Raw genomic sequence first — 17670 nt, 5'->3', positions numbered from 1 at the left:
TAATATCTTCTGCTTCTGTTAGGTCCATACCATTTCTGTCCTTTATTGAGCCCATCTTTGCATGAAATGTTCCTTTTGTATCTCTGATTTTCTTGAAGAGATCTCAGTCTTTCCCATTCTGTTGTTTTCCTCTGTTTCTTTGCATTGATCACTGAAGAAGGCTTTCTTATCTCTCCTTGCTATTCTTTGGAACTCTGCATTCAGATGCTTATATCTTTCCTTTTCTCCTTTGCTTTTCGCTTCTCTTCTTTTCACAGCTATTTGTAAGGCCTCTTCAGACAGCCATTTTGCTTTTTTGCATTTCTTTTTCTTGGGGATGCTCTTGATCCCTGTCTCCTGTACAATGTCACGAACTTCCATCCATAGTTCATCAGGCACTCTATCTATCAGATCTAGTCCCTTAAATCTATTTCTCACTTCCACTGGATAATCTTTTTTAGGTAATACTTGAATGGTCTAGTGGTTTTCCCTACTTCAACAACACATTAAAAAGATCACACACCACAACCAAATGGGATTCATCCCAAGTTCACTAGGATGTTTTAATATAGGCAAATCAATCAATGGGATATACCACATAAAAGACAAACCCTCATGATCATCTCAATAGATGCAGAAGAAGCATTGACAAAATTCAATATCCATTCATGATAAAAACTCTTACCACAAGTGGGTATAAAGGAAACATATCTCAACATAATAAAAGCTATTTACGACAAACCCACAGTCAATATAATATTCAACAGTGAAAAGCTGAAAGCCTTCCTGCTAAAATCCGGAACAAGACAAGGATGCCCACTCCCACGTCTTCTATTCAACATAGTGGTTGAAGTCCTAGCCATAAAGATCAGACAAGAAAAAGAAATAAAACGTATTCAAATTGTAAGGGAAGAGGTAAAATTGTCATTATATGCAGGTGACATGATTTTATATGTAGAAAACCCTAAAGACTCCACACAAAAACTACTAGACTGATAAATTCTCAAGGCAGCAGGATACAAGATTAACATATGAAAATCAGCTGCACTTCTTTGCACTAACAATGAAATATCGGAGAGACAATGTTAAATAATAAAAAAAAACTTTTGTATTGCATTAAAAAATACTTAGGGATAAACTTGACCAAGGAGGTGAAGAAGGAAATGGCAACCCACTCCAGTATTCTTGCCCAGAGAGTTCCATGGGTGGAGGAGCCTGGCAGGCTACAGTCCGTGGGGTCACAAAGAGTTGGACACGACTAACACTGACCAAGGAGGTGAAAGACTTATATGCTGAGAACTATAAAACATTAATAAAGGAAACTGAAAATTATTCAAGTAAATAGAAAGCTGTCCCATGCCCTTGGATTGGGAGAAATAATATTGTTAAAATGACAGTACTACCCAAAACAATCTACAGACTTAATGTGATCCCTATCAAATTACCCATGACATTTTTCACAAATAATCCTAAAATTGACATGGAACTGTAAAAGATCCAGAATTGCCACAATAATCCTGAAGTAAAAGTATAAAGCAGGAGGCATAACCCTCCTTCAGACAATACTATAAAGCTACAATACTCAAAATAATGTGGTATCAGCACAAAAACAGACATATAAATCAATGGAACAGAATAGAGAGCCTAAAAATATACCGAGACACATATAGTCAATTAATCCTTGACAAAGGAGGCAAGAATATATGATGGAAAAATGTCTCTTCGGCAAGTGGTGTTGGAAAAGTCAGACTACTGTATGTAAATCGATGAAGTCAGAGAACACCCTTCTCACCATACACAAAAATAAACTCAAAATGGCTTAAAGATGTAAAGACACGACATAAAGATGTCATAAGACATGACACCACAAAAATCCCAGAAGAGAGCATAGGAAAAACATTCTCTGACATGAATCGTATCAATGTTTTCTTAGGTCAGTTTCCCAAGGCAGTATAGATAAAAATGAACGAAATGGGACCTGAATCAAATTTACAAGCTTTTGCACAGCAAGTTCAGTTCAGTCACTCAATCGTGTCCAACTCTTTGTGACCCCATAGACTGCAGCACACCAGGACTCCCTGTCCATCACCAACTCACGGAGCTTACTCAAACTCATGTCCATTGAGTCAGTGATGCCATCCAACCATCTCATCCTCTGTCGTCCCCCTCTCCTCCCACCTTCAATCTTTCCCAGCATCAGGGTCTTTTCCAATGAGTTAGTTCTTAGAATCAGATGGCCAAAGTATTGGAGTTTCAGCTTCAGCATCAGTCCTTCCAACGAATATTCAGGACTGATTTCCTTTAGGATGGACTGGTTGGATCTCTTTGCTGTCCAAGCTGCACAGCAAAGGAAACTATAAAACAAAAAACCAAAAAAGGCAACCTACAGAATGGGACAAAATATTTGCAAATGGTGTGACTGGCAAGGGCTTAATTTCCAAAATATACAAACAACTTGTACAACTCACATAAAATTTAAGTGAAAACAAACTTAAGAATTGGCTGCAAATTTGTGTTCTTTCCCCACCCTACACATAGACCAATAAACAGAGCCTTAGAAACTCAAGGTCTTTGGCCACCACTATCTTTTTCAAAATCATTGATCATGAAAACCTAGGGTGATTCATGGAATGCCAGGTTAAAAAAAGAAAAGAAAGAACTGAGCAAAGACATCAGTGTCTGCCTTCTGTGAAGGAAGCAGTTTAAGTTGAGGCAAGAAACTGAAAAATGAACCAACAATCCTCAGAAAAATAAAGCAGAATGCTAAATTTTATCAGACATGTCTAGTTTTCCATGAAAACTAGCCAATGAAAAACTAGTTCAGAAACCAATGAAAACTGGCTCTGAGTGGGCCCAGATGTTGAGTTTTGCAGGCAAGAGTTTCAAAGTAGCTATTATATATATGTTCAAAGAATTAAAGAAAAAATTCTTTTTTAAATAAAAAAAAAAGATTAGAGACTCAACAAATAGAAGCTATATAAAAAAAGTCCAGAAATGATAATTAAAATAACTGAAAAATTTACTAGATGGTCTCATTAACAGACTTGAGATGGCAGAAGAAAAGAATCTTTAAACTTAAAGATAGATCAATAGAAAGTACCTTTCTGAAAAATACAGAGGAAAAGAGATTGAAGAAAAATGAATAGAGCATCTGAAGTGTGGGGGTATTGTCAAGCATACAAAATAACCAGATAATGAGTCCCAGAAGAGGCAGAGAGAGGGAGGCTGAAAATTAAGAGATTTAGAGATAATGGCTAAAAATTTCTCACATTTGATGAAGAACATTGAGCCACAGATCAAAGAAGCAGGGAAAAAACAAAAGCAAACAAACAAAAAAACCACTTTAGGTAAGAAAAACACAATTTTCCCTGGACACATCAACTGTAATAACTGATGTGTCTAGATGTAGATTAAAGCCAAGGCAAACAAAACTCAACAGAAGAAAAACAACTTTTAATGTATAGGAGACCAACATTATGGTAAACAGCTGACTTATGGGAAATGGTGGAGGCCAGAAGGCAGTGGAATGATGTATTTAAAATGCTAAAAGGAAGATGAACCCACGTGGAAGCATGGTAATATAAAAGGAAACGAAGTACACAAAGAGTAAATGTGGAGGTAAATCCAATAAAATTGCCTGTATAAAACAGAAGTCAACAAATTATGACCCGTAGATCAAATCTGCCCACAGCTTATTTTTATATGGTTCACTAGACAAGAATGATATTTACATTTTAAAGGGTTATAAAACAAATAAGAACTTGTGGTAGAGACCAGACATGATCCACAAAACCAAATATTTACCATCTGACCCTTTACAGACAAAAAGTTTACCAAACTTGATATAAAAAAAAATTTAAAAGGGGACTTCCCTGGTGGTCCAGTGGCTAAGACTGTGCTGTCAGTGCAGGGGGCCCAGGTTTGATCCCTGGTCAGGGAACTGGATCTCACATGCTTCAACTAAGACCTGGTACAGTCAAATAAATAAATAATTTTAAAAAAAAGAATACAGTGTAGAGTTTAAAATATATGTAACATGAGCAGATTTGAACGGAGCAAATGGAGCTACACTTATGTGAGGTTTTCCCTTTATCTGGGAAATGGTTAAATGTTAGTCGTTTAGTCGTGTCGAACTCTTTACAACCCCAAGTACTGATATAGCCCACCAGGCTCCTCTGTTCATGGAATTCTCCAGGCAAGAATACTGGAGGGGTTAGCCATTACCTTCTCCCACATTGCAGGGAGATTTTTTACCATATGAACCACCAGGGAAGCCCATTCATTTATTTAAATTGGACTTTAATAGGACAGGGATGCATGCTATAATCAAATGCCAAAATAACAAAACTGTATAGTCAGCAAGCTAACACTGAGCAGGATAGCGTGGGGCAACTGAAACAATAGAAATATTTAATCTGAAGAAGACAAGAAAGAAGGAAAGAAGATCAAAGAACAGGTAGGACACATTGAAGAATAGTCAGGTATCATTTAAAAACACGCTTGGGAAGACCAGAAATGGGAAGCGTAGGGGCGATATATGAGAACTTCCTTCAGTATCTGAAAGGACTGGAAAGCCAAGGGGGATGGTGTTGCTCCACATGACCCCCAAACCAGGACAGGACCGGTGGAGACAAACTGTCCCTTGGCAGAATAGCCTGGGCTACCTGAATAAGAACGGGCCACTCAGGGCACCTGGTCCAGGCAGAGGCTGAGGACCAAGGTGAGCGTGTGGCACACACATCAGACAGGTGTTAGGAGCTTGGACACCCTTGGTCTGGTCGATCTCTCCAGACCTCCATCTCCTCACTTTTAAGATAAGGTTGATAACAGTTGCCTCATTGAGTTGTTATCAGGATTAAACCCATGGAAACACAAAGTGCAGCATCTGACACATGGTAGAGGTTCAGTAACTGTAGCTGTGATTATTCAAATTTCAATATCAGAGAGATGACCAAGCATAGACCACTTTTCAGATCCTTCCGGTCTCAATGTTTTGGGATTTCCTCATATAACTAGAGAATTCACGTTTACCTTGGTGATTTAACTCATGCCTGAAAACTGCTCTGAGGCATCACAAAGAGGCTATTCCTGGAATCAAAGTGTCTAGACTTGAAGACCCAGATGGAAACTCAGGACCCCTCGGACCTGTCCCCATTGACTCTCCGGCCTTCGCTCCAGTTCTCCGTTTCCTACCAGGTAAATGGGAAGAAAAATTCTTGCCTTTCTCACATCACCCTTAGGCCTTTTGGGAGAAATCATCAAAGCATTTGTGAATTGCTTGGATGCTAATCATGGAATCCCAAGGGAATTTTCCCATTTGGAAAGCTGCTTTATTCTCAAGCTCATGGATCTATGAAGGGCTTGGAGTTCCCTGGAAAACCACCTGCTTGTGTGAAGAAGGGACCATTGCCTGAGGACCACTGCTTCTCCCTGAGACGCAGGGGTGTAAGAGGAAATGGCTGCCTAAGCCAGGAGGAAAGCAGGGCTTGCCAGAGCCCAGCACACACCATGCGGGGCCTCTTTCTAGGAGCCAGGCCCACTGACTCACCAGCCTGTCGCCTCTTTCAGCTTGTGACCTTCTATGTCTGAAGCCAGCAGGCTCATCCTGCCCAGAGGACCACTTCCATTAGGCCACTCCCCTGCTGAAAAACACTGAATAGTTCCCTCGTCCCAATACAGCAAATCCGAACCCTAGGCTTGTTACATGACCTTGAGCCAGTCACTTAGAGTCACTCTCTAAGGCTTAGTTTTTTGAGCTTTTAAATTTTAATTGAACTATAGTCGATTTACAATGTTATGTTAGCTTCTGGTGTACAGCTAAGTGATTCAGTTATACACACATACACACTTTTTCCTATTCTTTCACAACATGGTTTATTACATGATTTTAATATAGTTTCCCAAGCTTCCCTGGCAGCTCAGACGATAAAGAATCTGCCTGCAATTCAGGAAACCTGGGTTCGATCCCCAGGTTGGGAAGATCCCCTGGAGGAGGAGATGGCAACCGACTCCAGTATTCTTGCCTAGAGAATTCCATGGACAGAGGAGCCTCACAGGCTACAGTCCATGGGGTTGCAAAGAGTCAGACACTAATGAGCAACTAACATTTTTACTTAATGCTATACCGTAGGACCTTGTTATTTATCTATTTTACATATAGGGTTTAGTTTTTTAAAATGTAAAATAACAGATTTGGATTAAATCATTTTAGAAGTCTCTAAGTCTTAAGACACTCTGATACGCTATTGTTCTCATCTAAGGATTTCAAATTTGAAATTTCATTCGAAAAGACCCTGATGCTGGGAAGGATTGGGGGCAGGAGGAGAAGGAGACGACAGAGGATGAGATGGCTGGATGGCATCACTGACTCGATGGACATGAGTTTGAGTAAACTCCGGGGGTTGGTGATGAACAGGGAGTCCTGGTGTGCTACAGTCCATGGGGTCGCAAAGAGTTGGACACGACTGAGACGACTGAACTGAACTGAAGGATTTCAAAAATCGCACTTTACCTAACTTGTCGCCTCCCCCGACACCAACCCTGCACTGCAGTCCGGCAGGCCTGCTCCCTGCTCCTCAAACCCATCACGTTGAGCCCTGACTTTGCCTTTGGGTATGCTGTTTCCCCCACTTGGATGCCCTCCGTGTTCCTCTGTCTTTACGTTAATCCCACTCATCCTCAGCACTTAATTGAGTTTCAAATCCCACGTGAAACTTCTCCAGCCCACATTCATCTCTCAGTTCTCTGAATCCTGTTGCTTTTATTACATCTACTTGCACCTATTTTGGTGCTTAATTCTTCTCCAGTGATTTTATGCAGATCAGTTCTCTCTCCCCAGAGGCTTCCTTACCTTTGGTTTTTTATTTCCCAACCAGGCTCAGCCCTACTTGGGTTCTTGGAAGGGTGCTCAGACAGTTAACTGACAGTAGCAAAAATGCGACTAGATGAAAATGATGAGTGATGATAAAGTCTTCAATATCTACACGGTGCAGATGACATTCCAGAAAAGTAGGACTCCTGAGCCCCCAGAGAAAATCCCATACCTGTGCCTACTACTCAGGGCAGGAATTTGGAGGCAAGTGTGTGAGTTGAAGCGGGGGTGGGACTAGGTATTCAGGCATCTGCTGTAGAGGAGAGAGTCTGACACCAAAGCTCCAGGGATGGCTCTGCACCAACGAGACAGGCGACTTGAGAAAGTCCCCCTGCCCCTTTCCCATCAATAACTGAAAGGATCTGGTCCAACCAGAACTCCTCCAAGGTTGCTTTCTGTTAATTGGAAAGAGACTATTTCTAGAAGACTGTACTGGTAACCGCCAGGAAGGACTGCAGGCCCTTGTAGAACAAATATTGACTAACTTTACTTGTTCTAATAATAAAAGAGGCATTCCTTTCCTCACAGAATGACTTCACCCAGTTCCCATCTTTGGCTTTGCAGCGACAGGCCTGGCCTGGGTGTGCTACCAAGCCAAGAGCCTTCATTTATTAGTATGACAGTCTCCTGGAGAACTTCTGACCCCTGCCAGGAAAGTGAAATTCTAGAGAAAATTGTATTTTATTAGGCATAGGGCTTCCTTGCCAACTTGCTTTAGCAAATTGCAGTTTTGAGATAGGGATGTCTCCATTTTCTAAATCAAAACTTTTCTAAATTGAAACTTTCAGAACAGGAATCTGTTTTCATATGGGTTTTGTTGAGTCCATTTTAAAGCTTGAACAAAACCTCTGGTTTGGTTCTTTCCTCCGTTGGGCTCTATAGTGATGCAGGAAGATGGTGAAAGGCCTTTTCTGTGGACTCAGAACTGAATTCTGGCTTTGGTGCTTATTAGCTGGATGAACTTGGGCAAGTTATTTAAATTCTGAGTCTCAGTTTTCTCATCTATAAAATGAGGATAATAGTACACCCAGCTTAAAGGGAAGTTGTTACATGTGCAGTGCTTAGCATGGGGCTTGGCTGTTCTACTGAACCTCACACCAAGAATTTATTTTGAAGGGTATACTGGTAGTGCCCCGGGTGCCTGACAGGTAATGTTCATAGTCTCTGAAGACAGGCATCTTCATCCTGGGCCTCAACGAACCTTAGTTTTTCAAGGAGTTAAAGCATCGCACACTAAAAAGCAACCAAGCACATAAACAAACAACATATCCAGGAGCAAGTATTAGCAGAAAAAAACAAAGCAGAAAATAGATCAAAAACTTTGAAGACTGAAATTATAGACAAAAATTATAGAACTGCTGTGTTCTTTTAAATAAAAGACAAATTTGAGGATATTTATAGGAACACAACATTTTTAAAAGTGACATTGCAAATTTGATAGAGAACTAAATGTAAATTACATTTGAAAAATGAAACCAATTTTCAAAAATCTGAAAGGAAAAAGATGTTTCCATAGAAGCTGAAAAGACCTTTAACAGCTTTAACATTCATTTCTGATAAATAAACACACTCAATAAAACAGAAATTTGTGGATACTTCCTAAATGTGAACACACAAAACATAATTTATGTGTATGTATGTATAATTCCCAAAGCCCATCATCTAACTGAACAAGGAAATTTTGTTTTCTACTAAAGTCAGGAGCAAAATGAGAATTCCCACTATCTCCCTTGTTGTTTAGCACTGTATTGGAGCAGCAGACAATGCAATCAGAAAAGTAAAGTCAGAGAAAGGAAAACTATTGATCATGTGAGAATAACCTTGAAAACTCTAGAGAATCAGTGTTAAAACTAATTCAAACAATAAAATGATTTAGCAAGACATAAAGTATAAAATTAACATAAAAATTAAAAACCTTCATATACCCCAGTATATGGCCTGGCTCAGTTAGCAAATATAATGGAAGACATTTATAATAATATAAGATAAAATAGGCTTCTGAATAAGCCTATTTTCCTCCATTTACAAATTTAAGGCAATTTCAATAAAACAGCAATACCTTTCTTTTTTTCTAAAGCTAGGTGAAATTGATTCTAAGATTCATATAGAAAAATAAACATGCAAAAATAGCTATGAAAATCCTAGAAAACAAGAGCAAGGAAGTAGGTAAAGTAGATTGCAAAATAATCACAAATTCTTCCTATCCCTGAATGTATGTCACTTGGCAATATAACGCTGCTGTTCCTCCCAGCGAGAGGAGAGGTTAAGTTCTCTACTCCTTAAACCCCAGGGTTGGCCGTATGAATTGCTTTGGTCAATGGGACATTATCAAACATGATGCAAGCATGAGACTTGAAAAGTGTTGATACTTTTGGAACTTACCCTTTCATTGCTTTTTGGCACCTGAAAATATATGATTTTTTTTAAAAGACATCTTCCTTTGCAATTAGAGAATTTAACTAAAATACTACTTCTCATCTGTGACATTTCAAGAATTCTAAGGCCTGACAATATATTCTATTGTCAAGCTATGGAGAAGTAGGCATTTTCATATATATATATATATATAGCCAATGGGAATGTAAAATGGTACAATCCCTATGGCTGGGGGAAATTTTGGTAATATCTAACCATTTGTGTACTTATCCTTTGACCCAGAAATCCCAGTTTTAGGAATTTACCCTAAGCTATACCTCCAAAAACATAAAAGAGACACATGTACATGATTGTTCATGACAGCATTACCTAAAATAGCAGAATATTGGAAGCAACCTAATGCTCATGTTGGGAGACTGACTGAATACATGTGGTATACAATGAAATATACTATAGTTGGGAAAAAAGTTAAAAAGATATCTGAACAGATATAATGTAATTTCAGGATACATTGTTAAATGAAAAAAAAAAACAGGATGAAAAAGAAATTTATAATAGTTTATCTTTGTGCAAGAAGAAAAATAATATATGTTTGCAAAGCAAAACATATAAAGGATATGACAATAATTAAATCTGTTACCTACAGGGACAGGTAGAAATGGGATGGAAAGGCTAGGGATAGGAATGGAAATTCTGAGTATATCTTTTCACATAGCTTTGACTCTTGAACCATGTTAATGTTTTATATATTCAAAAAATAAAGTGAGGGGCTTCCCTGGTGGTTCAGTGGTTAAGATTTTGCCTTCCAATGCAGCGGGTATGGGTTCAATCCCTGATCGGAAGGCTAAGATCCCATGCGCCTCATGGCCAAAAAAAGCAAAACAAGACATAAAACAGAAGCAATATTGTAAAAAATTCAATCAAGATTTTAAAAATAGTCCTCATCAAAAAAAAAAAAAAAATCTTGAAAAAAAAAAAGTAAAATCAACAAGAATGGGAGAAACCCAAACAGAAACAATATTATATGTCAAATAGATAAGCACACAGAGAGAAGAAAAGAGTTAATACAAGTGATTTTGATCAAAATATTTTGATTACATACCCTGAGTGGAACAGAACAGTCTAAGGACAAAAAAACAAAGATTTTGTTTGTGGTGTACTATTGTACTAATTCAAATATTGTAGGATATATATGTACTGTAGGATTCAACAAATGAACAAATGTATCGAGTTTTTGTAAAGCTGGTTTGCACTGCGGGATAAGGAAAATACAAGTCTGGAATAGAACAAGGAGATAAAACCCTAACCTGACTAAAAGTAGAGATATCTGTATAAACACAGCTTTTTAAAGAGAAAACTATGTTTCTGAGCTCTGCGCTGAGAGAGCTTAGACATAATGACACTCCAGCAGCAATGAATACCACTAGCACCAGGATCTAAATAAAATCCCCTATCAATTAACATCTTAAAGGCATTGCTACCTGCATGGCTGAAATAGGGAAAATAGATTAGTCTGAATAACTTGTTCCATAAAGTTAGAAGTGCTTAAAAATTGATGAGGAAACAGAAGTCAGCTTGGAGAGGCTCTCACAGGCCAATAACTTGAGCATCAAAATGAGTAAGCACAAGGCTGGGTTATAACATACTGATTAAAAAAAGAATCCATAAGTCCATTTTATCTTTTATGAAAGATAAATCTAAAAGGATGGGGTATTTTTAGGAGAGAATTTTTTTAAAGAGGAATGCCAACTAACAGTAGAAGAAGAAATGATAGACATTTAAAAATCACCATCCTACACTCACCATGGTAATAATTCAGGCAAAATTTATCAGTGGATGCTAAAACCGTTAGTTATAAGAACAGTCACTTGGTATCTCCCTACAAATTATAAATCACATGGGGAGGTACCTTTACAAGGGAGAAATCTGGCAGACACCATCTTAACCAAATTATCGAATTTAACATTAATGAAAATATTTGCTAATATCACATGTATCCCTAAATGTTACATATCAAGGACACAACACAATCTATGTTGTATTTCTACCTAAAGAGTTTAGTCTGACTGTAGCAATAAAGAAACAATTTGGAAAAATTCAAACTTCAGTACACAAAAGAGCAAGCCTCAATTTTTTAAGAACACAAAATATAAAGTAAAAAGAAAGCGGGGAAAAAAGGCTAAAGAACTATTGTAGATTAAAAGGGATTAAAGAGGCAGGAAAATAAATGCAGCGTGTGGTCTTTGGTAAATCTAACACGCAATGACTGAAAAAAAATGAGCAAAATAATACAAAGCCAATTAACTTATTCACCATATTAGAGTAAATCATGCAATCATCTCAATAAGTGCAAAAAAAGCATTAGCTAAAATTCAACACCCACTCACGATTTTTTTTTTAAACCTCTTAGCGAATTAGGAATAAAATAGAACTTTCTTCATCTCATAAAGAGTACCTACAGAAAAGCCTGTAGCAAACACCACACGTACTGATGAAACATTAAAAACACTTTCCTTTTGAACTTGGAAATAAGACAAGAGTGCCTCCAACCATCAATGCTATGAAAAAATAGTAGTTGGAGGCACCAGCCAGCACAGTAAGGCTAAAGAAAGAAAAGGTATACAGGTTGAAAAAAGAGCAACCAAACTGTCCTCATTAGCAGGATTGCATCTACAGAAAATTCAAAAGAATATAGATAACTTATTAAAATTTTTAAGTTTGTACATGTGAAGGCGCTCAGTTGTGTCCAATTCTTTGCGACTTCATGGATTATAGCCTGCCAGGCTTCTCGTCCATGGAATTTTCCAGGCAAGGATACTGGAATGGGTTGCCATTTCCTTCTCCAGGGGATCTTCCCAACCCAGGGATCAAACTGCACTATAGGCAGACTCTTTACTGTCTGAACTACTAGGGAAGCCCAAGAGTTTAATTGGGTACAAAATAAAAATTTATTTCTATATATCAATAACATTTTCAAAATGATAATTCAACATTCCATTTATCCTACACCAAAAGAATCACATAACTAAGAAGAAAAATGAATAAGACATATGCAAGACCTCAGAGAAAACTATGAAGCATTGAGTGACATTAAAGAAGACTCATTACTGTAAAGATATTTATTTTCCCCTAAACTTGATTTGTAGAATTAAAAGCAATTTCTATCAAAAGTCTGACAGGTTTTTTTGGGGGTAGAAATTGACAAATAGTAAAATTTGTATGAAAGTTCAAAGCCAAGTCACTTTTAAAGAAGAAGATAAAATAGACTTGTTTTTCCCAATAATAAAGCTTACTATAAACCTATAGAATTAAGATAATGTGCTCCTGGCACAAAAATAGACAAAGCAGCCAACAAAGCAAAACAGATTTCAAACAGATGCAGGCACTTGTGAATCCTTTATATGTGAACAGAGGTGAGGAAGCAACCAACTGTTCAATGGTGCTGAGACAATCAGACATTGTGTGAGAGGGAAAAAAAAGCCACTAGGGCTTCCCTGGTAGCTCAGCTGGTAAACAATCCGCCTGCAATGTAGGAGACTCCAGTTCAATTCCTGGGTCAGGAAGATCCCCTGGAGAAGGGAATGGCTACTCACTCCAGTATTCTGGCCTGGAGAATTCCATGAACTGTACAGCCCATGGGGTTAAAAAGAGTCAGTTGGACACATCTGTGCAATTTAAAAAAAAAAGAGGGGATGGTTCTCCTCTTACATTAGTCACAAAAATCAATCCTGGATGTCTTTAAAAAGATCCATGGAAAAAAGCAAATTTATAAAATTTTTAGAAGGATATATAGGATAATATCTTCTTGACCTAGAGACCAGAGAGAAGTTCTTAAAGACAACACAAAAAGCACAAACCAGAAAAGATTAAAAAACTTTAGAAATGGACAGGTAATATACAAACAGACAACAGCCAGACCATAGTTGACAATACAACTTTGACCTACACATCTGCAGTAGACAGGCACGGAAGCCCCACCACCACTCCCGCAGCAATCAGCCTAGGACAGTCAGGACCTGGTGCATGTCTACATTACCCCTACTTTTGTCTCTGCTTCCAACACAGGACGAACCAGAGAAGCCGAGTATGTTTCCTCGGGCCTGCCTTCCAGTTGGCCACCTGCAGCTACTTTCCCTCTGGCAACTGCCGCCAATCAGAGCACCCCTGAAACCTTCTTTTTGGTCATCAAGCTTTCCCACTCCTCTGCCTGCCTTGAAGGCATCTCTGCCCAATGCAAATGATAGCAGCTGCCTCCTGGCCATAGCAACTTTAGAGTAACTCACTGATGTGCTCAGTCGTGCCTGCCTCTTTGTGACCCCACGGACTTTATCCTGCCAGGCTTCTCTGTCCAGGGGATTTTACAGGTAAGAATACTGGAGTGGGCTGCCATTTCGTTCTCCAGGGAATCATCCCAACCCAGGGATGGAACCCGCGTCTCTCGGCGTCTCCTGCATTGGCAGGCAGATTCTTTACCGCTGTGCCACCTGGGAAGAAACCTCAGAATGCTAAGTTGCTTCAGTCGTGTCCGACTCTGTGTGACCCCAGAGACGGCAGCCCACCAGGCTCCCCTGTCCCTGGGATTCTCCAGGCAAGAACACTGGAGTGGGTTGCCATTTCCTTCTCCAGTGCATGAAAGTGAAAAGTGAAAGTGAAGTCGCTCAGTCGTGTCTGACTCTTAGCAACCCCATGGACTGCAGCCCACCAGGCTCTTCCGTTCCATGGGATTTTCCAGGCAAGAGTACTGGAGTAGGGTGCTATTGCCTTCTCCGAACCTCAGAATAAATGCCTCCAATTGTTTTCACTTGGGTGGTCTTTCTCTGGGGTTTCCTGGTGAATTTACTTCCCTCTAAATTTAGAATTTTGCTCTCTTAAAGTCTCTATAAAGAGACTGGAAAAACAAGTGCCCAGAAGATATTTTTGGTTATACCAAACGAACAGCAAGTGCACAGTGCATATTAAAAACTAAAACAAAGTAGGAAAAAGGACAAACATTTGGGAAAAAGATGGGAAACACACAAGAATAGGCACTTCAAAAAAGAGGAATTCAAATGGTCAATAAAGATTCCTAGGCCTCAGGAGTAGTCAGGAAAATGCAGTCTTCCCATACAGGGAGCTGAGCAGGTACCATCTTCCACCACCACACCTACCTCCCACCCCAAAGACTCTGAGAAAGCGGCGACATGTCCTAGGTAATTAGCAGAGGCAGGGCTTGGACGCCAGTGGGCCCTGGCCTCTGTCCCCATCTCCTCCTCTCCGTCAGGGGGCTCCAGGGCTTTCCCACTCTGGGCCCAGGCCTCTCATTTGGAGAGGGTAAAAAAGTCATCTTTAAGGTCTACTTCAGATTTAAGAGATTCTGCCTTTCTAGACAAAGGGAGAAAGGAAGAGCCAGGGGCCAGGAGAAAAGGGGCAGAGGCCCAGTCTTCTAACCATTAGCTCTGAGGAGTCCAGAGCCCTGGCTGGGCGGCCTCTCATTTCAATCAGGGCCAGTATCCCTAAAAAGCATGGGGCCATCAAATCTGCCTCCCTCTCCCCTTTCAACCAAAAAAACAAGCAAAGCCCATGCGATCATACAAATGGGCTTACCATTAGTGGTAGCAGAGGTATTAATATCTCCATGTTAAGAATCAAGGTCTGAGGAGGTAGAACTTGCCCAAGACCACACAGCACAGAGAAGGAGCAGCCAGGGCCCTACCCCCACTGCTTGTTTCCCCCCAACGGGGCTGCAGCCCGCCTGCACCTTCTCTCCTGTTCCAAGACCCGCCTCTTCCCCACAGCTGTAGGCACTCAAATCTCTGCTTTGCAATCTGCCTGCTCCTCTCCCAAGCTCTGAGCGAAGCGACGTGGGACACCTGCAGGGCCAAGCCATTGGTTGCCCGATGAGCAAAAAGTGGACTTACCTCGCCCCAGAAGCAGTAGCAGCCCCAGGAGGAAAGTGCAGGGCAGCAGCCCCATGCCGGAACCTTCCAGATGTCTGCAGACTAATGGGCTCTCACTCTTCCTGTGGCTTTTATGCTCCTCTGTTGTCTGATAGAGCGCCAGTCATAAATTTTATTGTCTTCACCTTTGAGAGGGGCCGTGGCCAGCTGTAAATGATAAATATTAACATTTAGGCAGAAGACATCTCAAAGTAGATGGGTCAAAGATGGGTGGCACATTCTAGGCAAAGGCACCAGAAGACCAGGACCACATAGCCCCCTTCGAGTGGCCTTCCAGGATGGAGGGCACAGAAATTGCTAGTGTCCGGGCACTAGAAATGGAAGGTGCTGAGCTAGAATCCTGGGTCAGAGCTTGGGGTCATCCTTTAGGTTAGCCCCAGTTTTTCTGCTGTGAGTTATGGAAATGAAAGCCATGAGAGGATTGAAAGTACCTTGTAACATTTGTAAAGCAAACGGCCACCTCCAAACGTGAGGTCTTTGAGTGTGCAATGCGTTCCCACAGTGTCTCAGGAGCGCCGACGGGCTCCCTGGTTTGCTTGGTGCAGAGAGGTTTTCTCAGACCCCCCACTCCCAGAGCCATGGTGGTCGGGAGTGTGGGGCTGAAGTGCATGCCACACACTTACTGGCTGCATGTTGAACTGACAGATGTAAGCCAAGAGATGAGCCATGGAGCTCATTGGATAGAACCAGAAGCTTCCTTTGGGCAAACGAAGCCAGAATACTGGGCTGGGTCTAGGCAGCTGAGCAGATGGAGCTGGAATTTAAAGCATGGGTGACAAAATAGTCTTGAGGGTGAAGCTGAAATTTTTTCCTGCAAGTATCAAGGAATGGTGGCCCATAGTTAATAAAACAGATGTATTTAAATCATCCTTGCATTATGGCCACCCTAACAGCACCAAGGCTGAGAGCCTGGCTCCTGAGATCTAACCAGGAGACTGAGCTGGTTTCTATCATCCAGCCTCAAGTCTTGATCTGCTGACATTTTCCTCAATTGCATAAAATCATAGTTGGGTTGTCTTAAGTATAAAGTGAAGACAGAGTGGGTGGCCCCTTTGTTTCTGACTTCCAGACATTAACATGTCTTCCTTCCTCACCTGCTCAGAATAATGTGGCTTGTGGGTGACCACAGGTTTAGCCATGCCAAAGGCTCAGCCTCTGGGAAACACGAAGGTGTCAGGTCACACCAGGGGTGTGGAGGCACTGATTCAACTTGACCAGCTGGCCGTCCACTGGTCCTGGAGCCTGGCAGAGGGTGGCACACAAGGCAGAGAAGGAAGAAGTAGTAAACCCAAGATGAGTCTGCAGGGGTCATTTGAGCATAGATACTTCTGAGCATCTGACCCTTGTTCTCTGTTTTATTAACTTATTTTTAGTTTTTGGCCTCATTGCCCAGCATGGGGCATCTTGGTTCCCTGACCAGGGATCAAACCCATGTTCTCTGCAGTGGAAGCATGGAGTCTTAACCACTGGACTGCCCAGGGAAGTCCGTGACACTTGTTGTCTTCACCAATCTGCCCATAAGCTCAATGAGAGACACAAAGCTCCCATTCTATGACAATGTTAGGAGTCCAGGAGTCAGCTCCAGGCCACCATCAGCTTTGAGGAGCATCCCTGAACCTGCTTGGACTGCATGAGTGTTCAGGTCCTCACTCATGCTTAGGTCAGTTGCAGGTGGGGTGGCAAGCATGATGAGAAATGGACAGAAATAGCCCAGAGTCCATGCACCCCCTTCCATCTCTTACTGCTTCTCTGCATGACCATTATGACCCAACTAGAGTGATATGTGTACCAATCTCTCACCCCTTTTCCATGTAGAAAAACTGAGAAGTGATTTAAAACCATCTTGAACCTTTGTGAAGCATTTTTGTATACTGAATTACCTCTTAGATTAAAAAAAAATCTCTGAGTCCTGTCAGTGCATCAGGGAATTCTCATCAGCTGTGTGGTGTTGGGGAAATAACATTTCTTGGGCGCCCTGTCCCCCTCTGTGGTGTGCTCTTCACACGTCGTAGTCTAATTAGCACCAATGACCTTTGTGATCTGTTGCTGCTGCTAAGTCGCTTCAGTCATGTCCGACTCTGTGCGACCCCATAGACGGCAGCCCACCAGGGTCCCCCGTCCCTGGGATTCTCCAGGCAAGAACACTGGAGTGGGTTGCCATTTCCTTCTCCAATGCATGAAAGTGAAAAGTGAAAGTGAAGTTGCTCAGTCGTGTCCGACTCTTAGCATGGACTGTGACCTGTTAGCAGCTGTGAAAACAAGGGGAAAAGGACTTGCCAAACTTATAAACTTATTCTCTGATTTTCGCTACTAAAATATCCTATGAGGACATGTCCTAGAGATTGGAAAAGGTGCTCCATTTCAGATTTTAGCAACATTCAGCAGATGTTCCTTTAGGGAAAGGCACAGCCCTAGGAATTCAAATCTTTCAGGGATGGCAGCCCATGCCTTGGTCAGAAGGCATTTTGGTGACTGAAAAAGCTATGTGCTTGCTGTTAGTTCTTGGTG

At 41.0% G+C, this 17670-nt stretch overlaps 1 protein-coding gene across 1 annotated transcript in view; it reads right to left on the bottom strand.

Annotated features, from left to right (window-relative positions):
* PLB1 (phospholipase B1) overlaps positions 1-15178 on the bottom strand; it is a 125817-nt gene extending 110639 nt beyond the window's left edge. Inside the window, exon 1 of the mRNA XM_010840701.1 lies at positions 15124-15178. Coding sequence (XP_010839003.1) covers positions 15124-15178 — 55 coding nt within the window. The remainder of the gene's footprint in view (positions 1-15123) is intronic.
* Positions 15179-17670: the final 2492 nt, after the last annotated feature.

The sequence above is a fragment of the Bison bison genome, unplaced genomic scaffold (genome assembly GCF_000754665.1).
Source record: "Bison bison bison isolate TAMUID 2011002044 unplaced genomic scaffold, Bison_UMD1.0 scf7180017864145, whole genome shotgun sequence".
Taxonomy (NCBI): domain Eukaryota; kingdom Metazoa; phylum Chordata; class Mammalia; order Artiodactyla; family Bovidae; genus Bison; species Bison bison.
This window is presented reverse-complemented; position numbering and strand designations above follow the sequence as displayed.